This window comes from Montipora capricornis, chromosome 3 (genome assembly GCF_036669925.1).
Source record: "Montipora capricornis isolate CH-2021 chromosome 3, ASM3666992v2, whole genome shotgun sequence".
Lineage (NCBI taxonomy): Eukaryota > Metazoa > Cnidaria > Anthozoa > Scleractinia > Acroporidae > Montipora > Montipora capricornis.
This window is the reverse complement of record NC_090885.1, coordinates 21,829,326-21,846,825: the sequence shown is the minus strand read 5'-3', so window position 1 is coordinate 21,846,825 and position 17,500 is coordinate 21,829,326. Positions and strand designations below refer to the sequence as shown.

The window sequence follows — 17,500 nt, the reverse complement described above, 5'->3', positions numbered from 1 at the left end:
TCCTGTTGATCCCAAAACTGGAATCGACATAACTGGTAAGTGCATGAAATGAACGTTAGTCTTAATTTATTATCTGATCTGAAACGTATTCTAACTTGAAGGTGTTCCAAAAAAAGTGAAATTAATAGAGAAGGAAAACAGAACTTGTATCGACCTCTCCAGAACATTCCATAATGTCTTCCTCTTCAAAATACCCGTAATTTTCATATATTTGCGTTCATTATATACTCTTATTATATAACTAGCTCCTTGAGCGGGCAAGATGGAGCTATCTTGCCCGCTCGGGATTTCTCGCTTGGTCCCGCAAGATCAAAGATCATTTTTTGGTGTTTTAAGTCATATAATAAATCCTTTATTGACCAAGCTTGTTCTGTCAAGATGGCTGGATATTGGCCTCGTTCGTTTTTTGCGTGTTTATTGACCTCGACTTCGTCTCGATCCATATAAACGCAAAAAAAAAAAAGAACTTGGCCAATATCCAGCCATCTTGACCTCACCCTTGGTCAATAACCCATACATACTTCTTTTTGACGAGCATTCGTCCTGTATTAGAATACGGTACGCATGCTCGGTCTTTCACGCTGCTCTGCGGCAATACCTGTCTAATTACACGGAAAGGATGCAAAAACTTGCCATGCTAATAATTTATCCTTACTTGTCCCATTCTGAAGCTCTTTGGGCTGCAGATATGGTTTCGCTTTATGAGGGCCGGCAGGCTCGGAGTAAAGTTCTATTTGACCAAATTGTAAAGGCGCTCACAAATGAGGAGACATTGTTCCCCGAAATGTCTCCTCGGCGCGCAAACGAGGAAACATTTGCTGAGGACGCACAATGTTCCGAAACCAATTCAAAAACATTTGTGCTTTCCGGGAAGCAAATTTTGCCTCCGCAACATTGTCAAAGGAAACCACAAGCTCCACCCATTGTTGCCACCAATTAACGAAGTTGCCTACTGCGCACACGAACCAGAGATTTCTTAGGCTACCCGTTTCCAAGAAAAATAGGTTTAAGAACACTTTTATCGTGGATCACAAATGTAATACCCTTATTTTATTTTTTTACAGTCTTTGTGTTTGTATCTTATGTAACTAAATTTATCCCAATAATTTACTCTGAATTAGTAGCGCTCGTAAGGAAATCGCAATGTCAAGTACTTCGTAATTCAGCCAGCCCTTGGCTGCAATGACACGGTTACTAAATAAAGTTTCTGTAGCTTAGAAAATCAGCGTTTCCTTCCATGTATTGGTGTTGCTCGCTTGATTTGCAAGTGTTTCTGGCCGAAAGATGGACCATTGCCCAACCCAAACTATTGCTAATGTTTATCCTTGTACCAGTCTCCACAAGACTCTGGAAAGTGAAACTGAAATGTCCCCTTAGACTTTCAGCACACGCATATTTTGAAATGTCCAAACCCATAGAATACCCCGAATTCTGAAATTTCTTTTATTTCATCTATTTAAGGTTTAAAGTTCTCAATTTCTCAATCTTTTTGTTCATATGAAACTAGAAGTGTTTCAAGATGCGATAGGAAAGATGATAGGCTTGTTGCTTGGCGTGGTCATCCAACTAGTGTAGCTTTTAGTTATTTTGGGAGACCAGCATCTGTTTGTATTTTTAATTCACATATTGTTATTTAGCTAGTTACCTTTTAAAGTACAACTGAAAAATCAGAGTCTTGATCATTTTGTTTATATTCAGGTTTCAGCAAAAACTGGTGGGTTGGTTTAAGCCTCATGCATAATATATTTACCCGAGAACATAATACAATCTGTGATATGCTCAAAAGATATTATCCTGAATGGTCAGACCAGCAGTTATATGACAAAGCAAGGTATGACTTGAAGATTTCCTATCTAGCTGCAATCTGTATATACGTAACATTGATGACAGGAAAAGTTCACAATATACTTCCCGTCTAAGTTGTCCTACGAGATAGTACTGTTAGGATGTTTTTATGGACGAATACGATGAATCGGCATAAGTCTTTTGAGTGTTCGTGAAGGCGCCTAGCTTGGCTCTTTTCCCACATAGCGGGAAACGCGAGATCGTCTCAACTTTCGTACGCTACATTGTTTCAAATGACCCTGCAATTTTAAACCAGCTTCCATGGACTGCGATGCGCTCAGGCCTTTATGTTTACAAGTCCAAATAACCTGTAATGTAACTATATTCACGCACTCTATCTTCACTCGACTTTATCCCAACACACGACAAATCAATTGCGCGCAAAACTGATCGCAAATTGAGTGACGTGCTTCTGGAGATCTTAAGGACTGACGACTGAGATGAATGTTGACTTGCGCTACGTTGATCTTCGGTTCTAAGTATTTGACTCATTTCTACATATTTTCTGCAATCTTTTTCTCTCTCGTCTATCACTTCAAGGTTTTTGTTTGAGGCCAGACCCCTGACGTTTCGTCCGGTCGTTTCCCGTTCCATGTCCGGTACTTTGATGCCAATATTTTAGGATTTGTGAACTCCAGACTTGCCTGGGGAACTGATTCTTGGGTTCCAGAAACACTGGAAACAGCGTTTCTGAGTATTTTATTAAAGAACCTTCCTGGGGGAGCATGCCTTCCCCCCCCCCGGACCCCGAGGTAGCTCGCGCCTTCGGCGCTCGCAAGGCGCCTTGCGGCGCCAAAACATGTCACGTCAGGTGCTTTCAGAAATAGCCCGCTACTTTACAAAAGTGTTGAAAACCCTGTATAAGGCATTTGTTTCTGTAATTTTACTTGATTTTCTGTTCTGTAATTAATTGTTAAGTGTTATGTATGCTTTTATAGAAAGAACTAGTAATGATTTGATTGCTTCTAAGTAGCCCGCCTAGCTAAATTAGCCATGTTACCTACGGGCTACCGGCTACCATGGTCTCTGTATATTCAAAACGTGAATTGATTGAATTGAATTGAATTGAATTGAATTTGCCTTTCTTCTATTAACCCAGGTAAAACGAGGATCACCTATTTAACCTAGGTAAAAACGGATTCAACCTAAGAAAGGATTTTACCGGCAACATAATTTTTAAGAAATTCGGCAGGTAGCTTTAATGAAATCGTCTTAATTGCTTTTTGAAAGGAACAATCGATCCTCGCACTTTCCTGCACAATTTAGGGAATTCTCTCTTAATATAGACAACTGACACCACGACAAATTGACCTGCGTTTTGGCTCAGTTAGTAGAGTAGGCTGATTTAACAACAGAACGGGAACGTCAGTGGCGACGGCGCGCACAGAAAAAACACCAATGAGAATTCAGAATAGAATAGACTCCACTCTTTTCTTTTCTTCTCTATTCTAAATTCTCATTGGCAGTTTTGCTGCGCGCGACGTCGCCACTGACGTTCCCGTTTTGTTGCTAAATCAGCCTAATTATTGCACTGACATCGCAAAGAGGTGATGGGCACGAAGCCCGTTGTAGCCGACTGAATCGAATTTTCCAGGTGTCTAAAAGATACAATTGCTCACATTTTCCAATTAAGTCTGTTAGGAGCATTTCTCCCTTTTGTCTATAACTCGCACTTCATATATTTATTTTGTTAATGACTTAAACTTGTTTTAAGGTTGATCAACGTTGCAGTCATCCTGAAAATTCACTCCATAGAATGGACCCCAGCAGTTTTAAACAACACTGCTTTGCGCGCTGGGCTCCGCTTGAACTTTGGCCTCAGTCCAGGCAAGGAAGTCTACGATTGGTTAAAGGCCCATAACATTAGTGTCCATTCAAGTGGAGCAGTTCTGACGTCGATTGTTGGCAAACCGAGTGAATTCCATGGCGTTCCATTCTCGCTAACAGAGGAGTTCGTTTCAGTCTACCGTATGCATCCTCTACTTCCAGATTATCTCCATATTGGCTCTTTTTCAGCAGGTCAAGGCACTGGTAGAACCTATCAGCTGCCAGAATATTCTTTCAGGGGAACTAGGGACGTTTTAGTGAACAACAGAATGGAAGATATCTTGTTTACGTTTGGTGTTGAACATCCTGGAGCACTGACTCTTCATAACTATCCAACGCACCTCATGAATTTGAAGCTACCAAACCATCAACAAAAGGGAGAGGTAAGAAAAACGTTACGATGCTGTATAATTGAAGCAGCCAAGAAAAGGAAGGAGAGTCGCTTAATTAAAACGTAAATAGATGCCAGAAGCTGAGCACTTTTATCGAATTACAAGTAGTAACTGAGAACCGAAGTTTCCTTTGCTGTGCAATTTCTATAGAAAATCATGCACATGAATGCGAATGCATTTCGTCATTTATAGGCATGAAACATGCTTTGAAACTTCCCAAAATTGAAATTTGACAGCTTTCAAAACCTAAATCTTGAAATACACGAGCAAGTTCATGCGATGTTGTATTTAACAATTATTCCTCGAGCCCGAATGGGCTCTGAGTCTTTAGCCCATGAGGCCGAAGGCCGAATGGGCTATTGACTCGGAGGCCATGAGGGCAAGAGGAATAATTGTTTTAGTAAAATCCAACTAGTTGGTCGAAAAAAAATCGAGACAAAACATCTTTCGCTAGTTAAAGCTAGACTTTAATTGTTGTTTTGGTTTTCAAAGCCGGCGCTTTTCGCTACTAGTGGGCTATAACAAATAGCCTACTAGTAGCTCAACCAATCAGAACGCAGCATTGATAATAGACCACTAGTTGGATTTTACTAATAATTATTATATACTCAACAAAATAACCTCGCTATCACTTCATCGCTGTGTTTCCACAGCAACTTCCGTATACCACTCTATAACCTATTTATGCATTCGTCATTGAGAAATCAGAATCGCGATATTCTGTTGAGTATATGATAACTTTTGATAACCTCCTATTTCCGGTCCAAAAGCTTCCAGCTGGTTTATAATAATAAAGCATTTTTGTGCCTTTTCAGACTATTGACCTGGCAACTATCGAAATCTTGCGTGATCGAGAACGAGGCATCCCGCGATATAACGACTTCAGGAGGTTGACGAATCTCCGCCCTGTCGAATCATTTGAAAAACTCACTCCAAACAGAAATCACTCCAACCTCCTTAAAGAAATCTACAAGGATATTGAGAAGTTAGATCTCCTGATAGGCTGCCTAGCGGAGCAGCCTCGACCTGATGGCTTTGGGTTTGGCGAAACTGCCTTCAACCTTTTTCTTGCGATGGCAAGCAGGAGACTGCAAACCGATAGGTCAGTGAAAAATCAGGTGGGATGGGTGGGAGAGGATTACGGTCCGCGCCATTTCGCTCCACTTCTCCGCATGAAAATGGGTTTGTTTCCGCGTAACCACTGATTTTGCGACGTATGTATGACTTTATAAAAGTTCAAAAGAAGTATCAAAACCGTAAAAGAGAAACCCGCAAATGCTATTTTAGAAATGAATGAATGATGAATAACTTTATTTCAAGTCATAAGACCAATCAGCAAACTCATAGTTGCTGGTATCAAGTGGTAGTTACTGCTATTTTTAGATTTTCGCTAAGAACCTTTTTCTTTGTCTCGGTCCCAGACCTACAGAAAATTTGTCTGATATTAACATTTTCAAAATCATAACGGTTTAATTTTTAAGACGTGTGTTGTATCATACGAAACGTCAAGTTTACAAAAATGCGTTTCTTCACAATGTTTACCACCGCGTTATTTGTGTTTTATTGACATAGAATACTAAGCCCGGTTTTACAGAGCTATAAATGGTGACCTGCGTGAGTTGTGCTGACTACTGCCGTTACGAATTATGCAAGGAAAAAAAAAACAGTCCGTCGAAATTGCAAAAATTTGTTTTCCGCAAAACCATTCTCATTCGCAAAAATGACTTCAGAAAGAAAATTCGTAATACCTTTTTGAGCGGGACGTCTGGGGCGGGCTGATAAGGTAGCAGGAAATTCGAAGAACGAGTACCGGCGCGTCCCAATGTCTTTCTTGCCACGATAGAGCTGAAAGATCGTACGATGTTCTTAAAAAAAGAAGCAATCCAAGACAAAACTACGACTAAATAATCTTTAATTTCTTGAGTTACTTTACAGTGTGGTATTACTCAAGAGACACTGACTGACTTAAAAACCATACACAAGATTGTCAATAGGAAGTATTTCTCTTTTCCGTTTCTAGGTTTATGACGGATGACTACACACCTGACATTTATACTCCGGAGGGACTGAAGTGGATTCAAGACACCGACATGCGCAGTGTGCTCACGAGGGCATTTCCAGATATCGCCTGGATGAGTGATGTTTTGAGCAAAAGTGATAATGCCTTTTTCCCTTGGCCAATATATAATGAAAACCTTGCCGGGTAATGTTTCATTTCAATTTGAAAAAACTTTGTGTACGTACGGTTGACGGGGGGAGATCATCATTTTACCGATGTGGGTTCTGGGCATGTTATCTATAATTCCCTAAGCGGAAAGAGAAAATAAAAAGTTAAATGCTGAAAATCGGGTGTTTATGTCTTCCCATCTCTACCTCGCAGACAGACTTCATCAGAATATTCTGCATGAATAAAGTCTCATTTACACGAGCAAGTTTTCCGTGACAATTTTCCTTAGCAGTCTAAATGGAAAAATATGACAAGTTTTTCCTTGACAAGTGTCCTTGTTCAAAAACTAGCATGCTAGTGTAAATTACTTGTCAAGTGCACTTGTCAAAGAAAACTTATCATATTTTTTATTTACACTACCAAGGAAAACTTGTCAAGGAGAACTTGCTAGTGTGTACAGTCGGCTTTTGGCTCTTTGTAGAAGGATGTCTCCAGTGATAAACAGATTGTTAAACAAAGTGGAATGTAACTGATACCGATCGGCTATCGGTTACATCATTTATTACGGTTGGTCCAAGCGTTTAGAATTTAATTGCGTGAAATTGCAGTTATAGACCGAATGCATAAATGGCGGCCAAAAAAATATTCTTTTGTTTATCTGCTAATAGACCACTTTCGATATATTAAAATTCAATCCTAAACAAAAGGCATCATCTCGAGGCTCTGGGGAATAAATATAAGGATTTGTATGCTTTCATTCCCCAGAGCCTCGAGATGCTACCTCTTGTTTAGGACTGAATTTTATTTGGGCTATTAGACTCACTAGCCTCTCTCTCAAGCAACATTTCTTTTGTATTTTGTCCATGCAAACGAGGCTAGTGAGGCTAATTAGCACATAAACAAAAGAATATTTTTTTGGCCGGCATTTACGCGTTCGGTCTATTCCATTCGCCCTTTTCACACGGCGGCCATATTGTCCCGGGAGACCAAAAAAGCTTTGTTTTACCACGCCAAGCCTCACCCCCATGGTTTCCACTGCGAGGCTTGGTGTGGTAAAACAAAGCTCTTTTGGTCTCCCGGGACAATATGGCCGCCGTGTGACAAGGGCGAATTCGCGCTTGTTGGAAATGTGACTGGTTATAGCCAACTCGGCGCTACGCTACGCGCCTCGTTTGCTATCTACCATCTCATTTCCACTCATGGATTTAGGGGGGTGTTTCTTAACTACAGAAAGGCAATGGATGCTAAGGAAGCTTTTTGGTCAAGAGCTCTACAACAAGGTTGCATGGATGGTTCTTTGAAGTAACGTTTTCATTGGAAATCTGACATCACTTTAATCAGAGGGCGCATGCGCATCTAGTCCGAGTCCTCTGCCGTGAATTTCAGTGAAAAACAGGTAAAAGCTCTCAGGAAACGAAAGTAAGCGGCGGTTTTTTCACCGAATGGGAACCGTCGCATCATTGTTCGTAAACTTTAGCATGGAATTTCTATTTGGACAAAAAAAGAAGCCTGTATTTTGAAGTGTATCAAACGAGGGCTTTACGACGTGATGATTTTTTTGAGTTTTATGATTTCTTTTAAAACCCATGCTACAGATTTTGTGTTAGAATGTTCTCATACTGTTGCGTTGGAAATTTTGTGAAGAAAAGAGTTAATTCGCTGAGTTTTTAGGCATTTACTGGTTTGGACACGTGATTTACCAAATATGGTTGTGAGTTGAAGCAGACAAAAGAATTTTAAATAGAACACACTTGGCAAAAAAGGATAACTGTAGAGTGAAAGGAATTCGGGAAATGACTATTTGAAGGGGTCCATAGCAACGGTGTGGTAGTTAAGAGCCACCCCCCTTAAGTGTTAATTAACTCAGTCCCAATTTCCGTACTTCAAGTATGACACTCTCCACAAAAGGATTAAAAAAAAAACTCCAGCCTTCCGAGTTTTTATTAATTTAATTTAATTTAATTTTATTTTAATTCATTCGCCACAATTCATGGAGTGGCGCGGGAGAGGAAAAGAACTTTCATCCCAATTGACACCTAACCCCTATATCCATAGATCAGACCACAACACCGGGAACTCCATGCCCTACTCTTCTCGAATAGTGTGTGGGTTCTTTAACGTCCCACAGAATTTATACCCAAGGGTTATGAGACGGGACCTCCAGCTTATAGTCCTTATCCGAGAAGACTTGAAAGTCTAACCGTTACAATGCCAGCACTTTCTCGTCAGTTATTTAAAGACCCTGAGTCTTGGTCCGGCCGGAGTTGAACTCAGCATAGTTCAAGTGGCATAGCCGGAAAATCAAGGAACGCGCTTATCACTTCATAGTTTAACATAGAACTCCGACCTTTTCTAATGCGAAATTAAATAACCGAGACTACAAAACGCCGAAAATATACTGAACGTTGACGATCTGCTACACAAAAAATAACTTGCGCGCACCAGTGAATAGCGACATTTTTAGGGCAACTGGTCGCACCTGTAGCGGGGATTATGTACCACACAAAAGAGTACCAGGATATAAAAATTAAATTTCTCAACAGCGCGAGCCCTGAATGCTTCTAGACTCGGGAGAATCGGATAAATGATCTCGTCCAGCCGTAAGTTCACAGATTCTTCTTTCGCCGTCGAAAATTTGGAGATTGATACGATCAAACCAAGATTCTGCTGTGAAGTCCAGTGGCACCTGTTCTTTCACTGGTTCCTATTCACCAAAATACAAATGGTCGACGGTTAAGGTTCTAATGTTGAGAGAAACGGTTATGATGTCTTCCAGCTAAAAGGTATGTGTCTCATTGCAAAAAAAATAAAAAATTCTTGTCAGTTCATATTAACGTCACAGGATGATTACTGATCTTAATTCACGAAGGTGTTAATTTGAACGCCGCTTTTTGTTCCCTACGTAAGCAATAGAAATCTGTTTCATGCAAGCATTAGCCACGCTTTCCATGCCAAAATGCTCAGAATTATTTTAAAGTGATAATATCGTGCATTGGTGGCAAATTGTCATTTTATTTTTATCCGAATGGCGTTATTTTGTACGTTTTACGTAAACGAACCTTAGAAAGCTGTTTAAGGTTGGCGAGCGGAATCGGCTTTTCCAACTCTTTACCTGTGGAATCATAACGGTGTGTTTAGTTATGTTCTGAGACTATTCCGTGTATTATTCATTGAATGAAAGGGTTAGCTTTTAAAGAAACTGTGGCGCTGCATCAGGGGGGAGTGACAGAGCCAAAATTTTGTCCAGGGGCCAAATTCTTTTCATGGGGCACAACGACAAACGAGGAGATATAGGCAAAGCCACCAATGTAAGAACGCTTTATGATGTGACATTTCTCAGTAGCGTTAGGCTACGCCCCTCGTCAGAGCGCACTGAACGGCAGATTTTCCTGTTTCACGTGACGTAATCGCTAACATTAGCACAGGTCAACCCGGCATCCTTTTGAAACCAATTACGTTTTTGGCGTGAACGGATCAGCACTCTCTCGATTCTACTCTCTATAGCTTGACTGAGGCATCATATACAGAGCCGCATTACGCGGTTTATTTTTTGCCTGGTTTTACTTCCGCGCTAAAATTGAATATGGTCCACCGGCTAACTGCTTCTCAGCTGGATAAAATTTCATGGATTCCACCAAGAGATCGTGAGGTACCTCATGATCTCTTGATTCCACCTAAACCACCTTAAATTCCCTTCTCGGTGAAATGGCAGTCATTTCTATTCTCGGTTTTCACACGACGTCACGGCGGCCATATTGGAGCGCCTAAACAAAGAAACGGCGGCCACGTTGGAGCCCTGACCAAATCCTCCGGGAATTTAACTTTATTATTATGCAAACGTTTTCTTTTGTTTTCGTTGAAAAACATGGCTGTTGATCACGTGAGTGAAAACCAACAATAGATCTCACTTCAAAATAAGTTTAGAGAGAAAAACAAAGGGGGGATTCGAAGAGGGAAAAACTGGAATCTGTGCTTTTTTGTTTTACTCTATCGCCTGCATCCGTGAGATAAAGAAGGCAAGCTTTCAAAAGTATGTGTTACGAAGATACTTAACGCAATCATCGAAAAGCTCCCCATTTCGAAATCGGTGCTAATACCGAAATACTCCATAATTCATCTCCTTAAAAACACCAACACGTTGATACTCTGTGAACTGAATTCGAATGTCCTCTGCTCTGTTATATGTGTGATCCCCCGATTTTCCTTTCGTTTACTCAGTCCCCTAAGTTGGGAATATTCATTGATTGTGAGACACGTTAGGTAATGTTCTTATGGTTTCTGTGGATGGTCCTTCTAAGATCCAGGCTTACCGAGCACTTGCAAGATTGAATGATGCAACCACTAAATACAAGGATGAGTTTAATAAACCAAACTAACTCGCTTTATACAGCATCTCTCGAAATCCCACTCCTACCCCCCAATGTCTCTCTTTCTGCGCCACTGCACCCACCCCCCCCCCCCCCCTCCTTATTCATACCTCTATTTGGAACTCCGTACCAGTCTTACAAACTAGTACTCCTTTCGCCTCTGTAAACCGGAATATGTTATCTTAGATTGGGAAACTTTGTTCCAATTGCTTTAGCAATTTTAAACCGAAAAGTTATAAACAGGATAATCCAAAAAGAATGAACCATTTGATAGTATCCTTAGTAGTACGGGGTGGTGGGATGACCACATTGCTTGTGGCTTGTGGCAATTATTCTTTCCCCACCTTTTCCGAAGAGACATTTAGTTAGTTATTTTCATGTCACGCCACGCTCTTGATACGTTGTTAAGCGTCGCGTGACTCTTAACATTGCTACTAATAAATCCGTCACAACAGTGGCACATATGTCCAGGTTTGCACCTAATTAGATGCACGCGGAATGATCAGGAATGCGTCATGAAGTGTCCCTTTGCTCTTCTCGCCAACTTCAACATCACTTGTGTCTCAGAATACAGACAATTTATGTCACAAAGTGTCCCCCAAATGCTGCTCCTTAAGTAAAGATTAACTGCTGCATTTACCCAAAGCTAAAAATAACGCTAACCTTTACGCTTACCTTATTGTTGAAAATAGGTAGCAAATGCTTAGACTTAAGGGGACACTTTGTGTTGGATGTCAAAATTGGGCGTGCATCTAATTAGGTGCAAACCTGGATATAAGTGAACAGGTGCCAAGTTTATCCAACAAAGTGTGTATTATCATGTCTCTTCATAAAACTAGTGCGACCCTGCGCTAAGTACCCCTCGATCGCTATACATGTCCTATGAATACATAGTTATATACATATATTTCCCATTTAATCATAAGCATGATAGCGTGTTTCACGTGACGTCACGGCGGCTATGTTGTTGTCCCTAATTAATCCTCTGGGAATCGAGCTCTATTATCATGCAAACGTTTTCTTTTGTTTCGGTGGAAAAACAAGTTAAGGTTTCTGATCAAGTGAGGGAAAACACTCTATATCAACTACGAGTCGATGTATCATTTCTTTGATAAACTAGACGTCAACTTTCTTTCTTATTTTCTTGGTCACTCAATCATTACTGTGTGATTCATACTAACATCAGTCTATAAACATGAAAATCAGGTCAGAACAATACTACTGAATGGCTTCCAGAACCAATCTTTCGAAAATCTTCCTGTTCCTGGCGATGGCGTCATTTGCAACGTTAACAGGTGGGTCCCATTGAACTATGCCACTTTTTAAATAAGTTCTTTTAAAGCCGGAACCACTATTCCTAATCAGTCCTGGGCTAATGAATTTGTCGAGGTTCGAATAGTTCAAAAATACGATAGGACAATGCGATAGGTTAAGTCGGTCAATACTCATGACCTCTAGTATACCAACAAAATTCTTAAACCTCTGTTTCTTGCCGCTTTCTTGAGGAATTTCCAATGACCACTTTTTCCTGTTGGTATTTGTAAATATTCTCTTTCAGGGAGACTGAGGTTTTTAAATATTACTGAACTGAGATTTTATCATTTAAAAGTGCAATAGAGTGCACTTTTAGTGACTCGGCTTGCCATGCGTTCAACTTGTTGGATCCTGCCAGAACGATGGACGACATAGTGGCTCGTACAAAATCAAACGATAACGTTCGAAGTTCATTATCCCTGTATCCTTCTGGATTTTTCCACCATTTGAGCCTCTACTGCCTGGAGGCCAACTATCTGTTTCACGGTCCGGCAATTTTACTTAACTGAGGTGATAATCTGGCAGACAGAATTAGCAATTAAAAATGACTTGAAATTGTTTTCGAATATTGATTGCAGAGTCGATCCAAAGATGCAAGCATTACCCAGATCCTAAACATGGCCACATGGTTTGTGACAGTTTGTTTCGATTGTTCTGTACCCCGGAATGCGATGACGGATTCGAATTCAAATTTAAGCCAGCGGTTGTTTACATGTGTGGACCAATGACGGGAAAATGGTTTACGTACCCTGAGGGAGAAAACATTCCCTGGCCTAACTGCATAAAAAGACAGAGGTAAGTATACTTTAACCTCCCTGTGAATAGACGGAGAGGAAGCATTGCACCAGGATGTATTTTATCTAAAACTGAACTACGGATATCAGATTTCAAGCGTTTTCATTGGCTTGCCGGACACAGTCTATCAGTTCACATACTTGTTATACCCAATATGGTCAAGGAACGTGTCAGCAATAAACTGTTTTGCAGGTCTTAAGAAAAATGGCCGACAAAAGCCGTTTTGGACCGGAATTGACCAAGGCAGATAAATAAAATCAACATGGAAGAGTTGTTGATCGTGGAGTTTTTAATAAAACAATCATTCTACTCGGGCTTGCTGGATATAAAATGATTATAGCCAACGAGGCACGTAGCTCCTCTTTGGTTATCTATCACTTCATATCCAGCGCGCCCTCGTAGAATAATTTGTCATTAACTCCGAGTTTTTAATTTGCAGTCAGTCCGGCCTCAAATTCGAAGTGGATGACCGATCTAGTTCCTCTGCCCTGTTGCGTCTTGGCTATTAAAGTTTCGATAGTAGCTCATGCCCATGAGTTGAAAGTCAAATATAAAAGGACTGAGTAACTGACAAAGGAAGGGACGGTATAGCCATGTTACGAGTAATCTAACAATTACTGATTTGGTTTAACGAAGTAAATTAAATTCAATGTCATCTGTTAAAAAGAATAATAAGAAAAAAAAAATGACAGATTTGGAATCACGTTTACGTGAAGCGTGAACGGCAAAAGTGACCACGTGACCATGATTTTCCCGCCATTTTCTACGTTTGCCGGCTGCCGCTTGCCGTTTCTACGTGAAAGTAGGCATACGTTGAATTCCCTTATCCATATGAAGTTCTTTGCGGAAAAGAAGTACCCCCAAACCATTTTCCGGTATGTTAAAGGAGGAAAAACTATGTTTCACGGTAACTGACTCCTTGCCGCAATTCAAGTTCATGAACTCACGTTGGCTCTCTGTTGATCGACAAAACAGAGGAGCTGAGCTTCCTAAACCACCACGATAGCTCGCTTTCTAAGGTGCAAAATTTTCCGAAAAACGAAAATATTTGATCAAAAAGTCAGTGAGATCGTGGTACATTCGACGTGTACTCACTAACAACGTAAGTTATAAAGATTTAACCCGAAGTTAATTGTTAGTCTCTTTGCTCTGCAGAGTAAACGACTGTATAAACGGGGGTTCCTCCCCAAAACAGTCCCACAATGCAATTCAATAAGACTCTCGACCTTGTTTCCCACGCAACCTCAAACTGATCGATAGCTGCGACAACAACTTGCTTTTAATTCAGTTTCCACTCTGCTGGCCAGAAGTTGTTTTCAATGTCAGTGAGCTTCCCCAGACACTTAAACGTTTTCATTCCCCAGCACCGACGATCCTGCAGAAGATGAAGCTGCGAGTCGCAGAGCGCAGATCAGTCAAAAAATACACGACACGCATTCTCTTATGCTCTCTGAAAAGAACAATCAGCAACAAATGGAGAAAATTGGTCAACTAGATGCCAGGTAAGCTGGTTTTAACAAAAAAAGAAAAGAACGTTTCATCGTATCTCGCACGTGCATCGTGAAGAGTGCTATGATTAGCCAACATCAAGGAAACTTGAAAGTTCCAGAACGTGGCAAAGTCTGCTTTAGCTGCGAATATGGGAGTTTTTCCTAATGTGGCCCCATAAACCACATATACCTTTTTGATAAATCCATCACCTTTTACAGGACTAGAACAGACCACGACCTTGGTAATTACCTCTTTGACCTTCTCCTTGCGAAGAGTGAGTGGGTCCTTTAACATCCCAGGGCGTTTACCGACACTGAAGGGTTGTGAGACGGGGCTTAGGGTTTGCGGTCCTTATCCGAGATCTAAAACTCTAAGCACTCGCGGATGAAATTATATACGCGGCACTTTCTCCTCGGTTAATTATTTTAAGACTCCGTTGGTGGTTCGGACGAGGTTCGAATCTTTAACTTCCCGACAATAGCTTAGTGTTGTTGAAACAACTGGGCAATCGGTGAGGGGTATATACTGAGATAAGAAAAGACATATTTGTAAGAGAGCTGTCCTGGCATTTCTTGGAAGCCTTTATAGTCACAAAGTTACTCTTATTTCCCGGCCCTAACATGAGAACATTTTGTACTGATTTCGCCTATCAACTCTTCCTTAGGTATCTACATCTCTTTAACTACCTCCAGAGAGCAATGCAGGCGTATGATAGAAGAAGAGTGGAGTCTGGCGGACGTTCAGGCGCAACAGGGACAGTTTAAGTTACGTCACTGAAAAGGGCATTGGCTACCAAACTGCACAAACCCACTATGAATGGCTTTGTCTTACTTCCATATATCCACGGTGTTTCTGAAAGAGTTAGTTGCGTATTAACACAACAACAGGTGCACGTTTCATACAAGCCTAAAAAAAACATCAACAGTCTTTTTCCTCGACCCAAAAAACAAGATAAAACAGACCACCAAACCTCTGGTGCGGTGTACAAAAATTGACTGCAAACATTTGAATTTCGTATTCTACGGCCAGACAAGGAGGTCATTGAAAAAGCGCCGGGGTCTCACAGCACAAAAAGGTTGTGTAGATGTTTGATCCCAAGTCTAAAGTTGCGATTCATGTCCACGAATGTCACCATGATTCATTTATGAATGTGAAAGGGCTCTAATACCCATTGGTAGGCATCAGTAGCCAACGCCCTTTCACATTCATTCGGCCACAGCCAGTGTCACCAACAGATGGATTTTGACAACGTTGAAGTCGTGGGACACGAACCAAATTTCCACCAACGGCTCTTTCTTGAAGCTTGGATGCCCGTCAAAGACACGACGTAATGACCACATAGTCATACCAGAAGTCCACAAAATAAAATGCTTTCGCGCATGTGTTTAAATTTTTATTCTGTATAGTAACGCCGGCGCATGCATGCTGCTCGCGCAACTTTTCATTTTTCAACTTTAAATCTTCGCTCTTATAACTGATTAAGGCTTAAGAGTTAGCCGAAAAGTCTGAACAGTATATATATCACGAGTCAGTGACAAACACTAGCTAAAGTTATGTCATCTCCTGAGTACAACTTCTCAACTTTGAATTGTGGCCTAATTCCCTTCACCAGAGTAGCATCAAAATATGTGCTTGATGCTTAAACAACTTTGACGTTTTAAAGTACATTCATAATTATTCAAACAAGAGTGGCAACCGTAAAACTATATGTGTTATCAGGGGCACCCAACGAGAATATAGTTCAAAACCGCTCAAAAATAGCATTGTTAACGTTAAACGTATTTTAATATTTAAACGGTATATATAGGCCTATTTTTTATCAGTAAAAAGTTTTCATCTGTTCGGATTTCCTAGCTGAACGTCTAGTGATCCGAACATTATAGGGATAAAAACTTACCTTTTCGAAAATTTCAGCCAGAAAAAAAGGCTCCCGAAAATTCTAGGTGACCTTTTTAGGGTAAAAATCCGTTAAGAATGGGCAATTATACCATTTTTCAGATGTTTGAAAATCCTAGGATAGTCAGGCAAGCAAGACATTTTACAACATATTTTCCGAAATTCTAGATTTCAAATCGTCTTCCGAACAGATATTTTATGAAAATTGACGTTGGGTGCCCCTTTGTTATTGTCTACCTGGTTGTAGCTTTTAACGTACGTGTATTAGAAGTTGCCTATGATTATTTTGCGTTCGGCATTGGTGTTATCTATCGCTTTGATATTGTAAGTAAACTATGCCTGATTTTGCAGGACAACCGCAAAACAAATTCAGTATTTTCTTAATATCTCGTACAACGAAGAGAGATGAAAGAGAGAGAAAAAAAGCAATATGCAGGCGACGAGTAAGCGATGCTCAACGAGAGAGAGAGCGACAGAGAGCACACCGGGAAAAAACAGACGAGATATTATTGACAAACAAGGAGCGAGAGAGCAAGAAAGTAGTACCCGAACAGAGACGAAATCATAGCGTCGGGCGGCGGAAGAAAGTAAAACCGCAAGCAAGAGAAAACAAACTGAATAATGTGACAAGAAACGGCGAAAAGAGTAAGAAAGAGCACAGGAAAATAGACTAATTTATAGTTTGAGCGGGGCCGAACTGGTCGTATGGTAAGCAGACTAGCTAGAAAACTGTGCGAAAACAAAACCATAAATAATTCATAATTGAGGAGCTCCGCTTTTAGACTTGCATATTATATATATATAGCTGTTTGGCATTACAAAGCTTTGGCTTTCATGTCCAAATTGAGCTCTCTACTAGGATGAGTCACTGTCGCTAGCAATTGCGCATGCTCACTATCTCGCTAATTTGAGCACTCTGGCATGGCTTAGATGTACCACATGTGCGGGACATTTGGGGTGGAATTTTTTAATCTTAGTGCGCCGATCAGGTCGAAACTTTAAAACCCGCTCCTTCTGGCAAAGCCCGAGCATTAGCACTTTTGAAGATTGGATCGTTCAAATTCCTGCCCCCACGGGCCAAAATGGTGTTCAAATGCCCTACCCTGTAATCGAATTTGTCTGTCGCATACCCTACTAAAGAACAATCGTCGTCGGCTACTGTCGTCTATAATAACGACCTTTTGAAGACCCTTGTTGTAAGCCAATCGCTCACAAAGCCTACATCTCTTCCTTTAAACTCTGCCATCTCGTCCAAACACGTGTTTGATAGCTGTTAGCGACTTCGGCGCCGCAAATTTCCCTTTCGTAAACGGTCGTTGCCATTTCTCAGGACGGTCGTTGCCATTTGAAACGGTCGATGCCATTTATAACGGTCGACTACACACTTCACTTCAAAGAAAATTAAA

General features: G+C 40.8%; 2 protein-coding genes across 3 annotated transcripts in view; both read left to right on the top strand.

Annotated features, from left to right (window-relative positions):
• The window catches only part of LOC138040910 (uncharacterized), a 20,465-nt gene extending 14,062 nt beyond the window's left edge, over positions 1-6,403 (top strand). For both annotated transcript variants that reach the window (XM_068886635.1, XM_068886634.1), the window contains 5 exons: positions 1-35; positions 1,699-1,831; positions 3,560-4,055; positions 4,880-5,166; positions 6,085-6,403. The exon at positions 1-35 is cut by the window's left edge and continues 143 nt beyond it. In XM_068886635.1, coding sequence (XP_068742736.1) covers positions 1-35; positions 1,699-1,831; positions 3,560-4,055; positions 4,880-5,166; positions 6,085-6,271 — 1,138 coding nt within the window. In that variant the 3' untranslated portion in view covers positions 6,272-6,403. The remainder of the gene's footprint in view (positions 36-1,698; positions 1,832-3,559; positions 4,056-4,879; positions 5,167-6,084) is intronic.
• A 2,337-nt stretch (positions 6,404-8,740) lies between these two features.
• On the top strand, positions 8,741-16,447 carry LOC138040916 (uncharacterized). Its single transcript, XM_068886643.1, has 5 exons — positions 8,741-9,014; positions 11,805-11,893; positions 12,491-12,707; positions 14,072-14,209; positions 14,863-16,447. Exons 2-5 carry the CDS (start codon positions 11,824-11,826, stop codon positions 14,960-14,962), a joined length of 525 nt encoding a protein of 174 aa, XP_068742744.1. The 5' UTR covers positions 8,741-9,014; positions 11,805-11,823; the 3' UTR covers positions 14,963-16,447.
• The last annotated feature ends 1,053 nt before the right edge of the window (positions 16,448-17,500 follow it).